The 25,944-nt window shown below is 29.2% G+C and overlaps 1 protein-coding gene across 10 annotated transcripts in view; it reads left to right on the plus strand.

Moving 5' to 3' along the window:
- LOC132937928 (maternal protein pumilio) overlaps positions 1–25,944 on the plus strand; it is a 115,347-nt gene that overhangs the window by 1,809 nt on the left and 87,594 nt on the right. For 8 of the 10 annotated variants that reach the window (XM_061004546.1, XM_061004545.1, XM_061004549.1 and 5 more), the window contains exons 2-8: positions 1,566–1,663; positions 3,002–3,205; positions 3,312–3,416; positions 7,361–7,531; positions 22,887–23,010; positions 24,203–24,363; positions 24,428–24,600. In XM_061004546.1, coding sequence (XP_060860529.1) covers positions 1,583–1,663; positions 3,002–3,205; positions 3,312–3,416; positions 7,361–7,531; positions 22,887–23,010; positions 24,203–24,363; positions 24,428–24,600 — 1,019 coding nt within the window. In that variant the 5' untranslated portion in view covers positions 1,566–1,582. Of the gene's footprint in view, positions 1–1,565; positions 1,664–3,001; positions 3,206–3,311; positions 3,417–7,360; positions 7,532–12,396; positions 12,860–22,886; positions 23,011–24,202; positions 24,364–24,427; positions 24,601–25,944 lie in introns of those variants that run through there. The other 2 variants (XM_061004552.1, XM_061004555.1) reach the window with 2 other exon arrangements.

A 25,944-nucleotide genomic window follows, 5' to 3' on the forward strand; every position in this document is an offset into this window, starting at 1 on the left:
TTCAATATTACAACCATGAACTAAGATCTTGGTTCATGATTCCAAAGTGTATCACAATGAAGCTGAAAATCATTTCATTACCATTCTATTAAGTAGCCACCGTTTATAGTTAATGTTCTAGACCGGATTCCTGATAGTAATAGTTTTATTTCTCATCACAAACCCAAGAAACTTAAATTTTCTGCATGAAATATATTACATTTTGTCATTTATGTTTTTAACATTTTTCTTATGTACCTGAGTGTTTATGTTTATACTTAGTAATGAAATGTTGTCTATTTGTAAATTCAAATGGATCTGACATATTATATTTCCCTAAGAATTTTCACCCCCATCCCACTCTAGAGTAAAAAAAGATAACATGGCAACCCTTGTTAGACAGTTATATTTGATAATAATAATGAATATAATGTTTTTGAGTCGAAAAACAAAATGTAGGTAATAAAAGGACTCAATATATTATTTTAATTTATTTCATTTGAAGACCTAATACCTATAACCCAAAATAAGTGGGTACCTAATAGGAATTCTTAAAATAAAATTATATTAAAGGTTAATCTTGTTGAGTTTATTGCTGGTTCCTTAATATTCTTTGTAGATACCTATTTTAGTATTTTAAAAATTGAATTCACACATTTTTTGTATGTACTTGTATAAACTTATACTTATAGCAGTGGCGTATATAGGGAGTAGGCCTAGTGGGCTGCAGCCCCTCCCCCAAATTATAATCTTTTTAAATAGAACAACAATATATTTTATTAGGTACTATTATAAGTTATAATATTTCATAGTTTGTCGAAAAATAACAAATACGAATATATTTTATAGAAACTGTTAAATATATAGTAGACAGTAGCCTCTAAGTAATAGATCACTTGCTAGTTTCTATCTACTATAGCCCATCCCAAATATAGTTTCTATATACGACACTGAGTCTTATAGTATGTATTATATAAATAGAGTATCCTAGTACTTAATAAATTAGGCATATGTTCTGTTTAATTATATGAGTCCTAAAATCTAATTAATGTAAAAGAAGTCGAATCCTTAAATGAGTTAACCAAACTATTTAAGGAATACATTATATTTATATAAATTCTAAGAGTTACTTATAGCCTGTAGGTATGAGAACATTATTTCTTATTTTTATGTTCAGCTTGTTTCATGGATGTTTTATTTTTATTTTGATTACCTGTATTATTATTAGTTAATGATAATATTCAATTTATTTATAAAACCATATTAGGTGTATATTCTATGTTTCTATATATATTTCAAATATTTCAATAAATTCTAATATACCGATATATTTGTATCATACCTAAATATATTCATTTGATTTGTATTCTGTTGTAAATTATAACTATTATCCAGTGTTATTAAATTTTTTATTTTGTTTTTATAAATTAGTTATATTATTATAGTTATAATAATATATACTATGAATATTATTTTTAATCTCATTGCCCCCACACGAGTTCTCTCGGTGGGGCCTAGTATTCATATCCATACTTATATTATGATTATTATTATGAAATTATAAAATAAAAACAAAATAATTTCAGATTTCTTACAATTTCAAATGAAGTGGTTAGGCGCAGGGAATGTACCTGTTTCCAGCACAAATAATACAGTGTTGAATAACAGTGGTAATCATTTGCAAGTAAGTTATTTATATTAATGTAAAGATTTAATACACTCATATTATGCATTTGTATTTTATGTTATAATATATTTTCTGTATAGTATAGAAATAGTGGTTATTATGGTTATTAGGTAGGCATTGACCAAAAATGATATTACCATATAAGACAAAATATGAGCATCAATTAGATTATTGTTGTTGTTGGAATCCATATCTTAAAACTATGTTCATTATTTTTTCAATCTAATTTTATATTATTTCTTTTTAAATATTAAAAAATATCCCTAGTTCTATGGTTTCTATGTGTAGGTGGTTGTCCCCAGTGGCGCCAAAAATGTACTTCAAGTAGTTTAATTGAACTGCCTTAAGAGGATATTAGCACACTATTTGTTTTCTCTCAATGGCCCCTCGCGCAACATAGGCAAAACGCATTTATGCAGAATTGTTTTTTCTATATTTTTAAGTAATCTTAGAGTAAAATCATCTATTACAAAAAAGATAGAGAATAATATTTTTGAGGGATTGACATATCAATTTGTCTAAATATTGTCACAAAACAATTTAAACATAATTTCAATTTACAAATTTTTTTTGTTTATTTTAAAAGTCGAATACAAAGTCAAATAACAATAAAATATAAAATCGATATGTCATTCCCTCAAAAATATTATTCTCTATCTTTTTTGTAATGGGTGATTTTACTCTATGATTACTTAAAAACGTATAAAAAATGATTCTGCGTTAATGCGTTTTGTCTATGTTTCGCGTGGGCCAGAGAGAGAAAACAAATAGTGCTCTGAGATCCTCTTAATAATGGTTGGGTGGTTGGGTATTGGGTAAAAAATGGAGCATACTTCTTAGTATTTCTGCTATAATTATATTAAACACAGAAATGTCATTAAATTGTTTATACATAATTAGTTGAGCCAGTTTCAAAGTCCTTTGAAGGGGCGGGTGGTTCAATCAAACTATTTGAACTGCCAGTTTTAATTTCATTCGGCGCTACTGGTTGTCCTGCAAATAATCAAGGAACTGTAATAAAGTCAGGCTATAAATTAAGCTTATTAATGATTATGATAATTCTCCCCTCTTCATGGTACAATTTTATAATTTTGTTATAATTCATAGTAAAATGAATTAAAATTCCAAAAAATGGACAACATAGACAAACCTATGTGTTCAATTTCTAAAAAGTATAACACATACATACCTATTTATACAATATACATACATTTTACAATAAATGGTTAACTATTTAATATATTACAAATAATTGTATTTGCTATTAGTATAAACAAAATTGTATGTTTATGATATTTTCTATGCACGGAAATATTTACAACTTAATTATTTTAGGAGCATCAACAACAGTTAAATGAGAATGAACCAAGTGGAGAAAATGTATTACGACAAACAGTACAAGAAGAACCAATTGTCAATTATGTATTTGATTGTGCATCAGGTGAATCACAAGAATATGGATTACAATCTGCTCCATTACCATCTAAACTCCCACAGCCTAGGTGGCCAGCAACCTCTGAGGACTGTTTTTTAGAGCAAGTAAGTTAATATATTATTATTTTTATATATGTCACTTATATTACAAAATATAATATAGGATAAAAAGTAGGATTTGAGGTTTGATTGACTGTTATTTATGTTTAAGATGCAGGAGAAATGGAAATATTTCTCTGCGAAAATGTCTCAACCTCCACCTCAGATATCTGAAGTACCAAATGTACAATATCAATTACAACCAATATTAGTTAAAGTGAGAATTTTAAAAAAAACTGTTGCTTTATTCATATATTTTTGTTTACTTAGAAAGGTTTTATTATATTATGATTTGCAAAAAAAAGAGAATATTTTACGCACGTAGATAGGACACAGTTTTTTATTAGTTAATTGGGTAAATAGCTTATAAACTACATTATAAATATTTTAAACTAAAATTATTTGATTTTAAAAGCTATTCTAAAAAATTAAAGACTTATTCAATTATTCATATTTTTTCTATTTTAAAATAAGAATAATAAAATTGGCTTAACTAGGTAACAACATTTTTCTTTCAAAATTCAATTTATGATGTTTTAAAGTAAATAAAATAATATATGCATTTCTAGTGAAATGTGGTCTACATTTTTAAATGTATTTTAAGTTAAAATACTAAAATACAGGGGCACAACTAGTGGGGGTTCAGGAGGTTTGTGACCCCCTACAAAATAGGTTTGATTATTTTTATAAATTCTACATAGTACATGAATGTATACTTGTATAATTTGTATAGCAAAATGAAACATTATGTATGAAATAAACATAAATATTTAATATGAGCTTAATTTTTTGTGTCTTACCTATAGATAAAAGGTGAATAATTGAATTTGTTATGTAAAGTTTTGGGCGTGTATTGTTTTTACCAAATACTACATTTTTGTTTCCGCCAAATCGTTTTTCTTCCAATATTATAGTTGAGACTTGAGAACCACTAGTTATAATTCTGTTTGTGTTATTATTTTATGGTATTCTAAAAAATATATTTCTAAAAATAATACGTTTCCATCCACAGCATGGTCCAATTATTTCAATGATAGTTTATGTAGAGATAAAAAATAATTGCAAATCATTCCATGCACATTTGTTCAACGAATAGTTTTACAAATTGCATTCTAATATTAATTAAAAAAAATTTAATTTCAAGTTTTCCAACTATTGTACTATACAAATACATAAATAAAATACAATACAAATACAATAACATTTACCTCAAAACTAAAAAACGCGTACCACAGGTTGAGAAACGGTGATGTAAATTATTAAAAAACTAAAAAAATCTACTGAAAATATCAATATATTTTCTTGCTTGCATCATTTTTTGTCTAATATTTAAGTCTTGGGATAACCTGGATTATTTTAGTTTGTATATGGCAATATTTTTGGAAATAAAATAGTGGGTATTCTTGTCATATGCGGAATACTGCACATTTCTATACGTCATATGTGGTCCACCACATATTTTTTATATTTAATGAAAATATGAATAAATATTATATATATAAATCTAGAAATAATATATATATATATATATAAATATTTATAAATATTCATTGTGTATCAAAAAATATTATATATATTAGAATATGATTTGACATCTCTTAGAAAACATTCAAATTAGTCATCATTTTTTAGACGCCACCATCATTCTGCTGAATATGATGGGAACAAAGATAGGAATGGTTGACGATTTTATGTATATACTCTTATGGCCGTTCTTACAATGTCCGGTGAAAGTTAACCGACACTTACCGGCCGAGTCCTGCCGGTAATAAAATCTGTTATCAGTTGGTTAGCGTTAACTGACACTTTACCGGACAATGGTAAGAACGGCCCTAAGTCAGTCGGCCCTAACATCTTATATGCAAGCCATTTATCTGAGTATATTTCTGTACAAATTTAAAATTTGAATAAATTATTCTGTGTAATGTCCTTCTTTACTACAAACTATTACCTTTATTAAATAATTTTCATATTTTTGATACAATGATATACTAAACACCCACGAACTAGTAAGTTTTTTGCCATAATTTCTATTATTAAAATTAGGTTCCTCTTCATTGCTCAGCCCGTCTACATCCATATTTTCAGTAACAATATTAGCCCTAACTATCGCCTTCTGCTGTACTTTCTTTTATCATGATTTAAAGATTAAAACAATAATATTTGTACCTCCCCTTTAATTTCTTTTTTCAAAAGCAGTTACTGGTATGTCCAACACATCCAGTTATACATTATACAACTTCCATACTTGGTTATTTTTTTATTTCTTTTTTTGTTAGCAATAATAAGCCAGTTCTAAAATGTGTGACATTGATAAACCACTATTAATTTTACCGTTTTTATCATTGTAATGACAAATTGTTACCCTTACGGACGGACTGAATTCATTGGCAACCTTTCTTGGTACATCATATTATCAAAGTTTAATATTTTCTCTGTTTTTTGCTAGAATAGAATTTTGTTTGAGAACCACAGTATCCACAAGGAAGAGTATCATTTTAAATAACTCTTTTTTTCTTAAAAAAGGTATTTTCCTCCCACTGAATAATTAAATTTAAATTTTTGGCTAACATAATGTTAAAACAGAATAACATATATATTACTTGTGTTCAACATAAACTTAATTGTAACTGATTATCTTATATGATTACAATTACAGGTATAATTGTTGGTAGACCCAGGTAGGTATTATATTATTAAAATTGGAGTAGACGAAGATTAGGATAAATTTTAATCGCCAGTCTACCGGTGGGAATGACTCGGTAGATGTGCGGTTCACGACAAGTGTGCGGTATACCGCGTACAACAAGAATACCAAATTGTGTTTGTGTATTGTGATGCATTTAGGTGTTATGTGCGCACTTTTTACTTCCCCCAACTTTGATAAATTGACATAACATTTCTTTTTATATCTGATGCTTATCTGATATATGAAATATTAAATATATTTTGTAGAAAACAAATGATAGTTCATTCAAAATACAGTGGGTTCCGCTTAATGTGATCACTGGTTTATAGAATCAACCGTTTATTGGAATCAAAAATTAAAATCCCAAACCAAATATTAAATTGAAAAAAAATATGCTTTATGGAATCAACCCGTTAATGGAATCAAAATGACCTGAACCAATGTGTTCACATTAAGCGGTACTCACTGTAGATCTATTATTTAAACAAAACTTATTGAATACAATATGTTGTATAGAAATATTAATAATAACTAAACATTTATATTATATTTATTCGGGTATATAGGTTTAACATCACTAATTGATCAAGAACCAATTCCTCATTATCTGAATCTATTATATTCATAAGAATCCATTATTTTACTTAAGTCTTTTACTAAGTTTTTATTGCCATGTTTCACTCGTGTGAAAACCATTTAAAATTTTTATTTTTTTCAGAGAACAAATAAACAATTTCTATTTATGCCATAGACTGTAATTGATAACGGTGACATAGTTTTTTCATACAAAAAAAAAAAATAATAAATTATATTTCATTTAATTTTTGCTACTAAAAAAATACTTACATAACCGCCACTATATCTTTTGATCACTACATAAATCTTTAATTTTCATCGCCTTTAAAATTTGGCACCCAGGACCCTGTCAAAATTACCCTTCCCTCCTAAATGTGCCATTTTTTGTATTTTAGAGCTTTAAAACAATCTGATACAAAATAAAAACAATTTATGGACATTTAGATATATTATTTTCAATTTTTTTCTAGTCAAATAAGTTTTTATATTTACTATTTAGTACTTATAGTTAATTATAAATATCATTGAAGTTTTTAACCTCTATTATATTTTTATTTGAATTCAGGTTTATTAATTTAAATAAATTTGAACAGTTAGTTATATAAATTTTTTGTACATTTAAAAAAAACCAATTTTCTCCCATTGTTACAATTAAAGACGTATGGCTTTATTTAAAATATTAGCATGTATATGTTTTCATCTATTGAAATTATTGTTGCACGTCTAAATTATTTAAGGCATTTGACAGCAATATTGTACATTTTTTATTGTACCACTAATTCATCATTATTGTGTTTTATAATAGTTTTTAGTATTTTAATAGTTCCAAAATCAAATCAGGCATTTTTATAGGTTTACATTGCAACTTACAGTATACCTTTTTCATTATATTTTAGTCTGGAGAAGGTGGTGCAGAACAGTATGTCTATGGAGCACCCCCAGGATTACATCCCTATCAGCAGCATATGGCAGATTTAGCAAACTCTTCAATGGCACATAATTCAGCACATGCAATTATGTCAACACAACAGCAACATACTATGGACTTACACATGCGAAATGGAGAAGTAAGTATTTTATTTGTCTATTTTATGTTTTTAACTTCTCATGTTCTAAAATAAAAATTGTTACATTTATTATATTATACAGTTGAGTCTTTATAACTCGAATAACAAAAACGATAGAAATAAAAAGGCTTATGTATTTTTTGAGATATATATCTAAAAAAAAACTTATATACACACTTCAAGGGAAAAAAAAACACTTTTAGTTATCGTGACTCATTTAATATTTCAATTTTTAATTTCTAAATTTATTAAACTAATATTATGTTTTGAATTAAATTTGATATTAGTAAGTATGTGAAATCTTGCTTAAAAGTAATTAAACTGACTTGGTATTGTAACATTTTTTAAATACTTAAAGACCTTTAAAAACACTGTACTTGGTATATGCTTTGGGTTATAGTTTACTTATTTTTGATAAATTTACTGTGATTGTGGTTTTTACAAACAATCTTTATATATTAATATGTATTTACTCACTTATGTAAGCACACACTGCTTGAATCCTTTTACTAATTTAAGTTAAACAAAATATTTATTATTGAAGTTCTAAATAATCTCTTACAACATGAATCAACGTGCGGGAGTATAGGCTATTAAACATTTGAGGAATCTGTACAAAAAATTGCACATAATACTTTTTAAAACAAGTTAAATTTAGTTTTAAATATTTTAACATAAACTTTTTTATTAGATTTATTATTATAATATTATTACTTAATGATTAAATTATAACTGTTATATTTAGGGATGGGCCGATACCATTTTTTACCGATATCCGATACTCCGATATAAAACCGAAACCTGATAATATATGAAAATATAAAAACAAGATTTTTGACAAAAAAACATGAGCCGATACTATCAACCGATATATAATAAAACTGATAACCGATAACACAAATATTACCCAGAAAAGTGAAAACATTAATTATTATTTAATATTTATTAATGGTAATAAATTTAGAATTATTATTTATAGTTAATACTAAAATTATTATTTTATTATTAAGGGGATTTCATACCGTGATTTTCTGTTTTTGTCTAACACACTTCTCTAATGAAGTGATGAGAATTCTGAAAACAGATTTGAATTTGTCGTCAAGTCTACTTGAAGACTTTCCTACAATATTGATTTTTTGATTTTAGCTTCTCCAAAAATTGAAATACAAAAATGTTTAAATCCTCTTTTTTAATATGACGTTTTCTGGAATTTGGGGGATAATATCAAAAATGTGGGGAAGTCGATTTCCAGTAGACTTGACGACGAATTCAAATCTATTTTCAGAATTCTTATCACTTCCATAGATCAATTGGAATGTTTGGCAAAAAACACGTCTAAAATACTATGTCACGCGTGTGTTAGACAAAAACAGAAAATCACGGTATTGAATCCCCTTAATATGCTGATCTATAGGTTTTTTTTGGTATCGGTTAAAGTATCGGATTAAAAAAAAACCGGGTACCAATAAAACCGATACCACTGATATCGGCCGATATCTAGTATCGGTTCTAGTATCAGCCCATCCCTAGTTATATTCCCCAGCCAATTTCTATTCTGTTTATTCTACTTAACAGATGAAGCATGTATGCTATTTTAGATTCTGAGCGGAGCAATGTATGATTTTACAATGATGTGTGTTTTTTTTTAATTTTTTTATTTTTGTCTCTCATCACCTTTTAAGACATTAAAAATGCTTAGATTTTCTTCAACAGTATCTTTTCTGATAGGAAAGTGAATCTAGTTGGTACTTTTTTTTTTTGGGGGGGGGGGGGGGGGGGGTCAAAAGTAAAAATTTCACAGTAGTTTTCAAAAGTGTTGTGATAAACAATAGAAAAATTAAGGAAAAAACGGGAATTTTTACGCAAAATCCGTTTTTGAGTAAATCGATTTTGGTTTTTGGTGCAACTTTAAAACAAATTACCGTAGGTACATGAAATTTTGACTGAATGTTTATATTAGCATTTTCTATACACTATAACATTTTTCCAAATATTTTGACTTATTTTGAGCTGCTTACAAACATTGTCAGTTTCCATTTTTTTTAGTTTTTTTTCCTATAAATATCAAAACATTTGTTGGTTAAAAAAGCTTGAAAATTTAATAGAAGGCTCCTAGTATATTGTTTCAAAGGGAGATAAAAAAAATTAAAAACCCATGCTCTCAATTTTTTTTTTATAAGCATCTAAAGTTCAAATATTGACAAAATATGGAAAAATCACGAAAATTAGCAAATTATTTTGATTTAGAAATTCATCCAAGATTTAAAAATGTAATGCAAGATTCCTCATAAATTGTCTACCTTTATCAAAAAAAAAAGAAATGTCTACAAGTCAAATTACATTTTTATGAGCGTTTGAAATTCATATATTTACAACATTTGATATTCACTCGATTTCTCATATAACGATTTTCTTATTTTGTTGCAATTAAAAAACGAATGACTGTAGATACTTGAAAATTTCACTGAATGTTTATATTAGCATTTTCTATACACCATACAATTTTGAAAATAATTTGACTCTTTTTGAGCTGTTACGGATATTGTTAGTTTTCAATATCAGTTCAAAAATATTAAAAATACATAGTCACAATTTTTTTTTATAAGCATTTAAAGTTTGAATTTAAACAAAATTTAATAATTATTTTGTAGTTAAAAATGTATTTACTGTTCAACTTTTATATCTAAGGATTGAAAATTTTAAATATGAATCCACGTAAATATGTTATATATAAATTACTTTATCATCTTAATATCATCAAATGACAAATATACTTAGTAATATCATAGGCTGACTGACCGTTTTCTGTTAAAATAGTTTTTTTTATACAATGATATTATATCATTGAATTCAAACTTAACACCATCCATTAAAGTGACCCACTTGTAACCTACTGTACAGCAGAGCGACACCCACTTGCCCACTTTTTTTATTTAAAATTGTTTTTGACAGTAAAATGTTTGTTCACTTGTGTTGAAAATTGTAACTTTGAATTATGGTGTTGGAAAAATTTGTTGATTTAAATACAATGAGTAAACATTTTTGATAAACAGAAATGGAAAATATTTTGATGGGTGTTATTAATTTTTTAGATGTATTTCATGGGCACTAGGTTTATCTGATATATTAAAAATATGCAAGACAGTTAAAAACAGTTGATTTTATCCAGAAAATTTTTTATGATAAACGATAATTCTGTAAAACAAATGTATATTTTATTTTTTTAAGGTATCTGCACATTTAGCATAATTATATTGATAACTGGATATATTTTGTTCAATAATAATATATTACAACATTTAATTTTTATAATTCTGAAAAAACGAAGTACTTAGTACCTACCTACAACTGCTTTCATCGTTTTTTTTATAATTATATAAGATAAGCGATTGGATTATGTTACATGTTTGTGTTGGTTTAATATTTATTATTTATTATCCAAACTGTGTGCATTATTTTTATTATTCAGAAGTGTACTTTAAAACAATTGAAAGTAGCTCAAGTTCATTTATACCATAATATTATACTCGTTGTTACTTGTTAGTCGTATGTACATAGTAATATGTATAATATATAAATTATATAAAATGATATTATTATCAGACGATTCAGGCATACAGATATAAGTGTCAATAATATATTAGCTGAGTGACTATACTGCAAATGACGTCATCGAGAGTTATTTACGGTTACCATAGCAATTAGCAACAGAATAAAGCGCAATTATTTGTTCGTAATTTGTTTTTATGCAAACGTAGCTTTAAGTATCTATAAGTTATATTATCTTAATAAATTTAAATGTAGTGCCGGGAGATTAATCTTGTGGAATTACGCTGAAAAAAATAATTGCATTTTTGTACTTTTCGCACGCAGTGTGCCTTCGATTAAGGCCGATTATCATAGGAATACATAGTTGGAATTTAATACGCGAAAAAAGGCATGTCGGCATGCCATTCGTCATCGAATTCGAAATGGAAAATGTTGGTGATTAGAAGTCACCGTGGTCTGACATCACCACATGTGCAACACAATAATATTATTGTAATGCCGCGACGGTTTTTATCGCGTTGAACACGTCGGGTGTCGACGACCAGAGCGAACGACGCAGTGTCCGTTTTGCGATTGCTCGTCGCGAGTGGCGAATCTATCGGCGCCCGTCACATATCATGACGACTACGCGCCGCCGCCGCTCCGGGTGTCTCCCGGTCCCCTGACACGCGCGTGTCGTGTCTACCTGTTGTACCGACGCAAACGCGCATGCGCGTCGTGCGTTCCGGTGCAATGGTTTTTTCTGCCGTTCTGTTACGGCCTACGACTATATTATTATAACAATATTATAATATTATATACCAACTATTTTTATAACAACATTATTTATTATTTAATATATTATTTTCCGAGAAATATCCGTGAAAATGTCGAAAGTAATAATAGCGCCGGAACGACAGATTCACGGCTACAGCTACAGTGGTACAAGTCCCGCAAATTGACGGTGATCGTCTAAACGTTTTATTAAGTTCATATTATTATTGACTGTCGTTGTCGTAGATCATAGTATTATAATTTATAACTATCGTAATTTGATCGTGTCGCGCATACGAAGCAAAACAATATTATTCAAATTTCAAAGACAAACGAGATTAGGTGTCGTTAGCCCACGAATGTTTTGTATTCCTTCCGTCTGGAGGGATACAAATACAAAATATATAAATAATAATAATATAATATTGTATAGCACTTTATTATTATTATTATAAAACATTCCGCTGTGCCGGCGCACGCAAGGAGCGCTAGTGTTTTCAACCGGGTATGGTGTTCGGTGGGTAGTGGGTGGCGGGCGACCGGTAGCCGCAGCCGCAGCCCTCAGCCACCGCACCAGTGTCAGTGTGTGTCCGTGTTCGCATGCGAAATGTTGCCGTCCCGGCGCGTCCGTTAACCGTGTGATTTCGCTGCAATATTATTATTACTATTATTATTATTTACTGCTATCGATTAGCCGGACACATTTCGCATTCGGCAAACGGTTCTCCCCCTCCCCCGTGATTGCATCAGTGTAAATAGAGTGTACAAATATAATTTGACGTGTTCTAGCGAGTGTCTGTGTATAATAACCGTAGTGTAATAATCATATGTGCACGCGAGTCTTACGTGTTTCGCGCGCGTCGATCACACCCCTCAGTCACGGTGCTATATAAGGGTACATGTGGTCGCGGTAGGATAGAAGACTAACCGCTCACACACACGCCGCCGTGTGTCGCCGAGGAGCTACGCATGATTCTGTCGCAGGAGTTCAAACCGACAACCATGAAAGACATGGGCACGGAAATGGTGAGCGATCGGTAGAGTATTTCACAGTTAGCACACGATTGTGCCCACCGCCGTCGATCGTGAAAAATCATTATAAATATTATATACTTATACGGTATAATAATGTTATTATACCCATCACGTGCGTGTTAAAATATAGTAAGTCGGAGTGTTCCCCCACCACGTTTATCGTCGAGTTTGGTCGTCTACCGGTCGGCCGACGCTTTTGTTCTCGAGCGAGTCGCCGTCGTCAGTGGGCGCGTGTGTGTTTGCGCGCGCTAGACCGATTTTCAAGGTTAGAAAACGGCGGCGGTGGCGAATTCGCATCCCAGAAAACGCGTGCCCAACGCGCTCGGCCCGTAATATGAAATTATTATTATCTTGGAGAGACGTCGTTTGTATCTTCCCCTCCCAGTCCCGCGCGTAGAGAGCAATGGTTGAACGTTATATCATCAAGCCCCGTGGTCTACAACAATAATAACAAGTCCAAAGCACGTTTGTTTGGGCATAATATTGTAATAATATCGCACAAAATCGTATTACATAAAGTATTATTATTATCATTACGCACGTGATATTTATAAATGTATTACTTATATTTATATACGGTGATATGCGTTCCACATATGGCATGCGTACGTATGTTTTTTTGAGGTTATGATTTCATTGTTTGTTGTCGTTCCCGTGTGCGGTGCGGACGAGGCGAGTGGTGTCGTCCTCCTCGTGCGTGTGCTTATTGTCATGCTCACACCTTTTGTATGAATTGTACGGTTTCCGTTGTTTGACTCGTTCATACTTCATGTACATGTGCGCCGTAACCGTGTGGTAGGTAGGTCGCGGGGATCTGTATATTGTAGTTGCCGGTGTCGTCTCTGCCGAGCTATTACATAATGTCCGTTCAGGGTATATCCTTGTGTTCGCCGACACAAGTAGAACACCCGCAGTTGACAATCGCTCGGCCCCGGATTTCTCTACGTTTTTCTCTTTTCGGTTTTCTGCGAGTGAATACGTCCGTTATTAAATTTGTATCGCGATTTGACGTCTTGCGAAATCGTCGTGTCGAATTATTCGAGCAGAAAGTTGTTTTCTACTTTTCTTGTCAAATTGATCGGGGAAAGTAATGAAAAATGAACTACGTTCTTGTCTTGGCCGCGTGTGGGGTGGTTCAAAATCGATTCATTTAAAACGTTTTTTAAATGGATCTTGAGGTTTAAGTGAGCTAAATAGGTTGATTTTGTTTTCGGTTTATGTAGGATACCTATGAAAAATCATTTGATTACGATTTTCCTGTGTTATTGTTGTATGTATGATGGTAAAGGCAATTCGTATTGGCCTCAAGTCAAAATTATTACTTTCCCTTTCTTTTCAATCGTAAATACTTGTTATGCCATAATATAATATTGTATTATTTATCAGAATGTACCTATTATTGGTCCCATTACGCATAGTATTTTTTTATTGACAAAATTGTCAACGGAATTTTACGTTATTTTATATAATTTAAAATACCTGATAGGTAGGTAAGTAGCTCGGCAAGTAGGTACCTAACATAGGTAGTTATAATTTTGGTATCTTAACTACCACTCTCATTAAGTAATCAATTTAACGCATTCATACGTTTATTCCCTTATTGTAATACATTTTTTAATGCGTAGAAAAATTACCTGCCGAAATGAATGAAATCAGGTAATTGTTTTTTGAAAACTTTTTTGCTGACACGTAGGCCAAGTAGCTAAGTATATAGTTGGACATTTATGTTTTCTGCGAAATTCTATTACTATTCATTGTAATAATTATTAAGTAATACACTGACATTTTTACTTTTTTGTTAGAAAGCATAAAATAGTCCAAAGGGTACGACGAACTTAAATTGGTAAATTATAATATAAAAGTAAAAAATATATTATTCAATTAAACAAAATAATAACAATAAATAATAAACAATTTCTAAATTTCTAAATTCTAATAAAGTATACTACGGTTATATATGCGATGAAAAATGCATTTGGCAGTCGTAAAAGAAGTATCTCAAAAGGCCATTTTCGTTTAAATAAATAAATTCTATACGCGCAGTTACCTAATTATTTTTAGTCACCGATGTAAAACAAAAGGTTCATAGTAAATTATTCATAATTCGTAAGAAGCTTGATGTTAACATAACCTAAATAATGTGCTTATGCTACACGCTTTAAAAAACCTTGATAATTCTTAAAAAAAGAATTTAATTTTTTAATTTTAACATTGAACATTCTATGTGGGAGCTATAAAGTCATTTACAATATTTTATTGTTTTTTCCTTAGACTGTTTTACATTTTTAAATTAAAGAATGATTAGGTATATACCTAATTTTCTTTATTTTATATTTTGTTTAAATATATGGCTTTATTGATATTTATTGTTTTACAATGTATTCGGTATATTTATAAACAATATCATGATTCATGACGTACCTATACTTATATGTTTTAATCTAAATATGTCTGAAATGTTTAATTATTATATACTTTATACATAGCTCAGTATTCCACCTACAAATTACTATCCATTATATTAATTTATAACTTACTGATAGGTATTTCGATTTAATTATTTCGGAATTGAGGTAAATTATTGCAGCGGCTTTTATTTGCTTCGAAAGAATTACTTTGGTAAGAGGAGGTTGATTGGTAGTTAGCTGGTCGAGCGCCGAGTAAACGGTATTTAGTAAATTCATTATTATTTACTTAATTAGCCTCTGTAACACCGCAGTTTATGCAAAAACGTTTTCAAGCGCATTTTCTTAGTTTTGGATCTCTGCCATTAGTGAATAAATAAAAGACAATCGACCAAAGTAGGCCGTTGGCCTAACTTAGGGTCTAGGACTTAAGTGCGACGATTTACCTGTGAGCGCGCGCTACTCGCGTGGTTATTTCTAGAGCCCGTTCCCTCCACCGCATGTGTGTGCAGTACGTTTTAGGGTGGCGGGGAACTACCGCGACGGTCGGCGAATTAAAAAGTGTTGTGGCAGGGAGCGTGCAACACGTGGGTGTCGGGTTCTCCGCAAGTTTGTGGGAAACCTTACTGGGCGGTACGCCTGATCAATAAATCGCGATATCTATTCTCAGTAGCGTATATTTCGTTACCCCACGTGTTTTGTCCTGTATTGTATACGTCTTGGTCTTGCTCTTGTTCCCAACTTTACTACCGTGTAGTACATAATATAGCAATCACAATAATATAATATATTTTTTAAATAGTTGGTTGTTTTTAGACGTAAATTACCGATCGAATTTAAAAGTTTTCTAGAAAACCATTTTATTATTATCGTTATGCAAGTACGTGACATGTAACAATATTTGTATCTCAAATGTTTTTTTTTTTATAAAATAATTGTGTTCTGTTGTTACGTAATGTGGAGTTTTTTGTTTGGAAGGTTTCATCGTATAAAATGTTTACAAAATGGAAACTGTTACTTGTGTAATTGCCTTTAATATTATTTTAGTGTCCAGGGTTCAACTTGAATGGGTAAACATGTTGTAACTACCAACTTATCATTAATACCCTGTTAAATTTATAAGTTTTTCGATTGCGGAGAAAAGTTTTTTTTATCTTATACGCACACTATTACGGAACTATTTTACATTCTCATATTTATATATTATTTATCATAAAATGAAACAACACCCTTCTATATAGGTTTAGGTATTTCGATTATCATTAACTTCGTAGCTTTATAAATAATATATTTTATAATGTTCCTTTTGTTAATATTTTTTGTGTTTATATTAATTTATAACAACAAAATATCTAAGACAGGATGTAATATATTTACGAGTAAACTAAACACGTTAACCCCTCTACTGCGCATTGATCTCGTCATTGTACATACTAAACATGTGTTAAACAGATACGACCACTTTTGTATTTAAAGAACCAAAATTATTATATTGGTTTTCCTCAAGAGGACGTAAACACTTATATCTATATCTTACAGCTGTGTAATGCCATCCCAAGTTAGTTCGTAATGTGAAGATGTGACAGTTTATCTATCAAACATACTGGAAAAGATTTTTTGCTTAACAAAATAATTTGGTTAGGTATAAGAAATTAATAAAGTACAAGTTGGACAGGAAGTAATGTGCGTTTATCATACGTTTTAGCTATGATATATACTTGTTATTTGATCTTTAGTAATTTGTTGCTATGTTTTATTTATATCTCGATTTATATATAAATTATCTTACTTAATTGTTACTATACCTTCTCGTATGCATACCACCCTTACGCGTATTGGACATATTTTCTTATAATTATCAAACTATTAGTAAAAACTAAATATAAATATATATTAATCTGTATTTCATAGTATTTAAAAAGGTTTGCGTTAATTATAACAACAACATATTAGTAATTGCAAATAACAGTTGAGCTTAATTATTAAAAACAACCGCCCTAAATAAAAAAAGCTACATATAGTCCACAGAGAGTTACTAATATATTTTTGTAATAATTGTACATTTACTTATACTTATAGGCACTCGTGTAGGTATTATTTTATTTAACAGTAGAGCTATCATCTTACCACCAAATAATAAATTAATACCGTGTGTCCGCGAAAACAGTAGGTATACTGTATAATTAAATTACCCATATTACTCAGTATCCTACCTTATACATATTTTTGAATTCTGTTTGCGGGATATGAAACTAGACTTTTAGATTAAGTATCAATCTCCCGCAGACAGAATTCTAAAATATGTATAGGGCACTGAGTAATGTAGGTAATTGCATTATACTATTATAGAGTGTACTCAGTTTTTGCCTCGGTTTTTGCGGATACTGTAAGTATATATTTATTTATCTAATCACCTATCATTTTAAAATTTTTTTTTTAAAATTACTTATAACAGTTAAAACTTACTTTAGTGTTCATAAATTTATTATCACCTATGATTTAAAACAATATAAGTTACGGATTGGTTTACCAAATAAGTTATGCGGAAATCATTAATATGAGGTGATAATTCGTAGTTAACTAGTTGTTGCTAAGTTATTATATCATATAAAAACACTTATTTTTAGTTTTTTAGTACCTACATTTATAACTACCTATGATTTAAAAAATATTTAAGTTACGGATTGGTTTACCAAACAAAATATGTGGACAAATATTAATATGAGGAAATTAGGAATATCAATAATAATAAATAAATAGTATAATCTACTATTATTGTTAAGTTATATATTTATTTTTTAACTATAACTATATATATTTGTTGGTTTTTCCTAAAATATTTACAATTACCAATGATTTAAATAATTTTAAAGTTACGGATTGGTTTACTAAAGAAATCATGTGGACAATATTAATATGAGGAGATAACTCGTTGATCAGTGTTTTATTAATTAATTTTAGTAAGTGTAAATTGTATTATTTATTTTGTTAGTTTTTTTGTTATAGGTACATTTAAGATTGCCTATGATTAAAAAATATTAAAGTTACGGATTGGTTTACCAAAAATAATATGTGGATAACATTAATATGAGGAGATACCTAATAGTGGCTAATACTTATATAGTTAGTTAATAGTAGATCCTAAGCTCTTGAAATGCAATTAAAGCTTTTGAATTGGTACATAGTAAAAATTAATTTTAGTGAGGGTTTAATTTAATTTAATATCTTTGAATTTTATAAATATTAAAGTTATAGATTGGTTTACCTAGGAAACATGCGGACAAGATTAATATGAGGAGGTTGGACTGACTTATTAAAGTATTTAATTATTGTTAATTGTTAAGGCGTCCCTACATTTTTTTAAAAATTAATTTCGAAGTTAATAAATATATAGGGGTACCTATTGTTATGCGTTTTATTAAAATGTCGATACCTAGGTAAATTTGTGTTTTTAGTTTTTTACCTTTCACTGAAACGCAATTTTTTAAGTTCCTAGCAACACACCTAGCTACTTCAATACTTATTTAATGTTCGTAAATGTATGATCACCTATGATTTAAAACAATTGAAGTTACGGATTGGTTTACCGAATAAGTTATGCGGAAAACATTTTTATGAGGTGATTATATTTCTCGTAGACTTAGTAAAATGTTTTGAAAAAATACTGTTTGTTTTTATAAATTTACAATCGCCTATGATTTTAAAAATATTAAAGTTACGGATTGGTTTACCAAAGAAAACATGCGGACAATATTAATATGAGGAGATAACTCTTAAATCATCAATTTTTGATTTGCTTGACCTTATTATTTGTTATTTTTTTTTATATGGGTACATTTAAGATTGTCTATGATTTTAAAAATAATAAGTTTTGGATTGGTTTACCAAACAAAATATAGTTTAAATATTTGTTAAGTTAAACATTCTTTAAAACTAATTTTGAACTATTTAACCATTAATTATTTGTTGTTTTTTCCTGAATTTACAATCGCCTATGATTTAAAAAAATATTTAAGTTACGGATTGGTTTACCAAAGAAAACATGCGGACAATATTAATATGAGGAGATAAATCGTAAATCAGTGATTTTTGCTAAGTACCTAATACATATTGTATTTGTATAATATAAACCTATTAGGTATATTTTGTTAAGTATTTTATATATTTAAGACCTATGATTTAAAAATATTGAAGTTACGGATTGGTTTACCAAAAATTGTTTGCGGATAACATTAATATGAGGATGTACCAAACTATAGTTACTAGTAGATAAGTAGGTTTTGTAAAATGATTTATTGAGTTTTCAAAGCCTTTTGAATACCTACATAGATGCTTTAAATTATTTCGATGTTTCATGATTTTAAAATTGTGTAAGTTACGGATTGCTTCACCAAAAAGAACTCGTGTATGAGATTTTAAGGGGGATTTAAAATTACCTATTATGTACCTATGTGTTTTACCCATGGGTTAGAAAATATAAAAAAAGTTAGAAATTAGTTTTAAAGTTTATAAAATTCAGATATATAGGTGTATGAATTAGGAGGTAGGATATCCTGTAATACTATATTATTAGAACGATACAATGTACGTATATAATACAATTATTATTTATGCAATGTTTATACTTGTATTTAAAACCTAAATATTTAATGTAAATTTTTAATTTCATTATTTTAATTCGAGTTTATTTAGTTATTCACTTCAACGGCATGTGTATTATAATATTATTCAAGGTTAAATCACATTTAATAGTTTTATTTAAAAGTTGATATGTACTTATCTTCTGGTGTATTTAAATGTATCTTATAATGTTTCGATAAAAAAGGATATAAGAATATTGATTTAGGAAAAAGATTTATTTTATATGACATTATATTTGTTTCTGTTTATTACAAGAAGGATTACCACATTTATTTATTTTTTAAATGAAGGATTTAGTCTACTTTCAGAAATAAATAAATTTGTCATAATAAGTTTATTAATTTGTATATGCTTGTATTTTTGGTTTGTACTTTAAAGTAACTTTGAACTTAGTACATAGATATAATTTAAAGCGTATTGTTATCAGAATAATTTACGTCAGCTATTTTGTACCTTTGTTATGTAGGATTAAACAAAATTAAATAAATGTTATAACGTGGGTAGGTACAAGCTAGAAACTCTTTTTGTTGCATGTTTATAATTTTTTAGATATCTACTAGGGTAGTACTACCTACTATAAAGTACTCGTTTGTTAGTAACATAAATAGTCTTATTATACCTTCTATAATATCATAATGGTGGCTTTATTATTTAATTTTTTCATTAAACGTTTATTTGTGTTAATTTTTAAAGTCTTATTAGTTGTAGATGTGAAAACGAGTGATTTTGTTTTTGAATTTAATATTCATTATTATATGAGTTTGTTTTTTTAGTAAACTGTCGAATATAATAATAATATATAGATAGGTACATAAGCATCTTTATCTGGCTAAACTCTTAAAACTAAAAATTAGGCCGTTTTTTTTATTGATCTTTTTAAACTCTGTGACTAAGGCCATTAGCTAATTTATTTAACTTACTTAATCGATTATTAATAATAATATAATACCTATGTCGTCAGTTTAAATATTATATTGCGCGCGTCTCAAATCGACGTTTGGTGTATTACATTTCGTATTTCCAATTGCGCATACGTTATTGCTTATTAGTTATTAATGTAGTAAAAACATATTTATGCAGCTGCGTTGTAGCTGTGCTGTATATGCGGATTCGGCGAAATAAATTAATAAACAGACTTTCAGCTACCGAAACTTCCGCGATGATGTAATCGCGCGCTCGGTGCGACGACAGCCGGTTGCTGTGTTACCGCGCCAGCGACGTACCACGGACGACGCTCCTCATCGGAGGGTCGGGGTCGCGAGCGATTTAGGGTGCTCATCGCGTGCCGGCGTGTGGGGGAATGGCTTCGTATTTGTCTGTTTATTTCTGTTTCGTAGCTGGTAACCCTCCTTCTCGATCACATTTCTCGTAACCGTGTACGAGTCTGTTGACATCGCTATATATTATTTCAATTTTATATTTTCGTTGTCGTTTGTTGTTACGAAACTTCAGAAAACTGCCAAAGATGAGAATAAAAAAAACTCGTATATGCAGTTACGCCACTCTCGCTATATAGCACCACAATATTATCGTAATGTTGCGTTTCGTGTAGGAGTCTGTGCATGTAGTTCTCCTGCGCGTGCGCGCTATATACGTTCACGACTAAGTAGTTGATCGGCGGCGGAAACCTTGGTGCGGGCATTGTCCTCTATCATCAAGGTCACCTTAGCTCTTCCAGAGCCCCCCGCCCAGGCCACTTCTGATCGTCATTTTCTGTGCTTGTACACACCACACCGTACCCCTCGAACATGCGCTACACTTATCATCGTTGTAACATGCGAGGCGGCGGCTGATCGTTCGTTTCGTGTTTTATTTGCTTTGGGGCTTGTTGGGCCTGCAGTCCCTGTGAGATTTTTTCCATGCATCGTGTCGGCGGCGGCATCGTTTTTCGCAAAACCGGTTAGATCGTTATTTTATTGTACTGCAGTGGCAGTGTGGCACCGGTGTTAAGTTGTTGTTGTTGTTGTTGTTGTTGGTAGCGAGATTTGGTAGATTCGTGAACCGCCACCAATCATTACGTACTAACCAAAACTAACCAACGTCAGCTACCACCATCTCCAAGAAAATTATTCCTCTTTCCTTCTCGCAGTCGACGGAGTTGTTTCATATATTATTAGATTGCTGTTCTGAAGACTGTTCTTTTTGGGATTAGGTGTCTGCCAGACACCGGGACACGATAATATGTTAGTGGCTTGAAATAATTGTTCTTATGTTCTATTACTATTTGAATCATCATTTAATATAATTCAGGGATCCCCAAGCTTTCGTAAAGCGGGCTTAAGTGAGATACATTTTGATATCGAAGGCCAAAATAGTTTGGGGAAAGGTAGATACATAATGATATTGAAAAGAGAGAAGAGAAGATTCATGGTATTACAAAAAATAGCTATACATTTTTTTTATTGAACGACTGGTTATTGTCCACTATTTATATATTATATAACATATAGCCAGGATCTAGGAGTTGAGGATTAAATCATCAGTCAGCTGGTCGGCATTAATGAACAAGATTGACAGGCTTTTGGAATTTTTTGATAATATACTTAATATAATATTGTACCTTTTCTAAAATACATCATGTAAACAAACTACTGCTCAAATGAATACTACTATAGGTGGTATTATTTGTATAAATAGGTATAATAGCAAATATCTAAAACAATTTGTTGTTGAAATGTTCACACTTTTATTACCTATAAATATGTAGGTATTGCTTAAACATTGACAATATTAAAGGAAGTTGATGCTAAAAAAAGTTAGACAGGATACAGAAACTGGATTATGGTTGGATATTAAATTCAGAAATATTGATAAACCACAATAATAAATATACTATTTTATGCAATACAAACTTTCTTAGTGCATAAAATAGGTAATAGAAAATACTGTAGTTAATTCTCCTAATTATATTATGAATTTTATTATATCCTACTTTTAAAATAGATCTAAAGTCAATAAAAAATTGTTTATAGATTGCATCCTCAACAAAAAAGTTATGGGGAGTCGAAGAAGGCAAAGAAGATGGACCTAAAGGCATACTTAATTTAAATGATCATCATCACCAAATGTGGAGAGATTCCACTTGGAGTTCTAATAGTAAGTCTAAAATTTTTTAATAAATAATTGTTTATCCAACTTACCTACTTTAAATAAATCCTTGTTTTCTTGCCAACTAAAGATGTTTTATGTCCATTTGGTACTGGACTTAGGTATTAAACTTTTACATTTCTTATGGGGTTTTTCTAATATTAACTCTAATGTAATATGAATTATTAGATATTTAAATTTAAATTCATAGCTTTCAAAAAAGTTTCCTTAGAGACAAATCGTGAATCCAAATCATACTTTTCATATTTACCTATAAATAAGTAAATTAATGGTTGGATATGGGTTCCTGGATGGGTATATTTATTGATTAGTTTTCGATACGGAGTCTATCAATAAGAAGGTAACTGATAATATTCCCATACTCTTACAGATTTTTTATTGCAAATGTTGGCTTAACATTAAATTACCCATGTCACCATTTAAAGAGACAGTTTAAAATCATTTTGAAATATTGTGATCTTATTGTTAATTATATTATATAATGTGTACTTCTGTAAAAGTAAGTCACTGCATATATCTACCAATAACATTTACAATAGAATGCGACAATTTAGTTATTTTAATAGCGTAGATAATGTATTCAACATAAATCAAGTTCAATAGCATTACTTCACGTTGTTGTTACTGTGCACCACTGCAGTATACTAAAGTTATAAAAAAAACCAGTCTTCTACTTAATAATTTTCATTTTCACTATTACATCAAGAGTAGTGCAGTCAAATAACAGAACCGGTTTTATCTTTTATTCATATTTTTAGTTCTCAATGCATAATATTGTGTATCTGTAAGGAGCAAAGAAATATTCTAATAATTGTGTATTTTATATTTTTACATGTTGCCAGATGTATGTTTACAAATTAAGATAATAGCTTTAATAGATGGCTTATTGATTGTTGAATTGTTTTCACAACTATTAATAAAGAAGTGTTAATTGACATTAATCTATATGCATGTAGTAAAAATAATTACAAATTTAAATAAACTCATTAATTTAAATTGGTTTAAATGAAAAAAAAATAAAAAAATATTCTATCACACATACCTAGCATTAGATTAAATCAGAACAAATTATGATGTAAGAAACAACTCTATCCCCCAGTATCACAGAAAAATATATTTTGGTTAGGTATATGTCAGAACTAAATAATAAATATTTTATGTTGAATTATTTTTTTTATAGCAAGGAGAGGGGCTGGTTTTCCAGTTGGTAATGATTCTGGCAATATATTATCTCCGAGATCATCAGAAGCTGGAATTGGTATGAAGATGGTTGAATATGTTTTAGCCAGTACACCAAATAAAATGGAACCCCTAGAGCCTAGAATGAGAAATTTAGTTATTGTATGTATACTTCAAATATAATACACTAATAATACTAAGACATATTAATGCCCGTTTTTTTCAGAGTTCTAATGATGGTGAAACTATAAAGAAAGAAAAAGAAAAACCACCGAGTTCTCCCTATGATTCTGTAAATAGTAATAAAAAAGAAATGGAAAATGGAAATTGTTCAACTGTTGTTCAACAAAATGGTATGGTAGTTGTACAAAATGGCTTAGACGAAGATAAATATATCAAGTTAGTGTTGCTGGTTCATTTTGGCCAACTATATATTTAATAATTATGATAATTTGAAATTGTATATGATTCTTTTTATTATGTTATGTGATATTATTTATTTTTAATTAGTTTTTGGTAGTAATTTATATATATATATATATATAATTAATTAATTAACAATGATTTGGTTCTACTGTATTTTAAAATAATGATACAATTTATTAAGACTTTATTTTTATCTTTTACGTTTTTCAATTTTGCTTTGAAATTAGTAGTCTTGGTTTATATTTTGAACCTTTTTATCAACATTAGTTATGAATAAATAATAACTGCTTTCAGACAAATTTGGTTTATGTGACGAAGCTTTTAAAACAATTCAATTGTTATCTGTTTTTATAGTTCCAAATATATTTGTTTTTCTATCCACATCGGTAGTTTCGTATTTTACTTTAACTTTATATTAGTAATAAACTGGTACTAGATATTTAATACATTGAAAAGTCTATTATTAGGGTTGCCAACCGGCTGGTATTTTTCCATTTTATTTCACATCCATAGACTGAAAGCTGGTTGCCGGTATTAACCTATAAAAAGCCGGTATTTTCACCTGATTGAGAGTTTTGATATAAATATATAAATATTTTATCGTTTTTGTGAAATTGGTTATCAGATATTGCTGTCAATATATCGTATAATCTTAATGACTTCAGACGTCTATCGTCAACTTTGACATTTTTATAAGTAGTATGATTAGTATGTACCTTGTACCTACTATGGTGTTGTCAAACGTGAATATGTGATATTCATAGAGTTCAGTTTCAGATATTATTCAATTTATTAAATTAGTATTAAATAAAAATTCACTGAAAATGACTTTTTTTGTACACTTGGGCCGGTATTTTCCAAATTAAAAGTTGGCAACCCTACTTATTATATATAATACATATTTTTAACTTATACCCTACCAGAAAAATATTATAATTTTTACATATTGTATATATGTAATCAGTAAATTTTCTATAATTATCGTAACTATAGATCTTCAGTTAGATTCTGAATTTTTAATTTATTGTGTCCAGTAAATACTTAGATTAATTTTTAGCAATTTGTTTAATACTTCAATGTTTACTTAAGTACTTATTCTTAATTTTAAAATCATCTAATAGTTCGATTTTAAAACTATATAATATGAATCCAAATTAAGGCATGTTTATTCATAAAAATAAGAATTTTCATGATATACTAAGATAGTTGAAAAATAAGATAATTATATTTCTAAAAAAATGAAGTGAACCAAAGTAATCCAACTCTTATCAAATCCATTCAAATGGTATATTATATTAAAATTTTTAATTCTGGTTT

This window comes from Metopolophium dirhodum, chromosome 2 (assembly GCF_019925205.1).
Source record: "Metopolophium dirhodum isolate CAU chromosome 2, ASM1992520v1, whole genome shotgun sequence".
Classification (NCBI taxonomy): Eukaryota; Metazoa; Arthropoda; class Insecta; order Hemiptera; family Aphididae; genus Metopolophium; species Metopolophium dirhodum.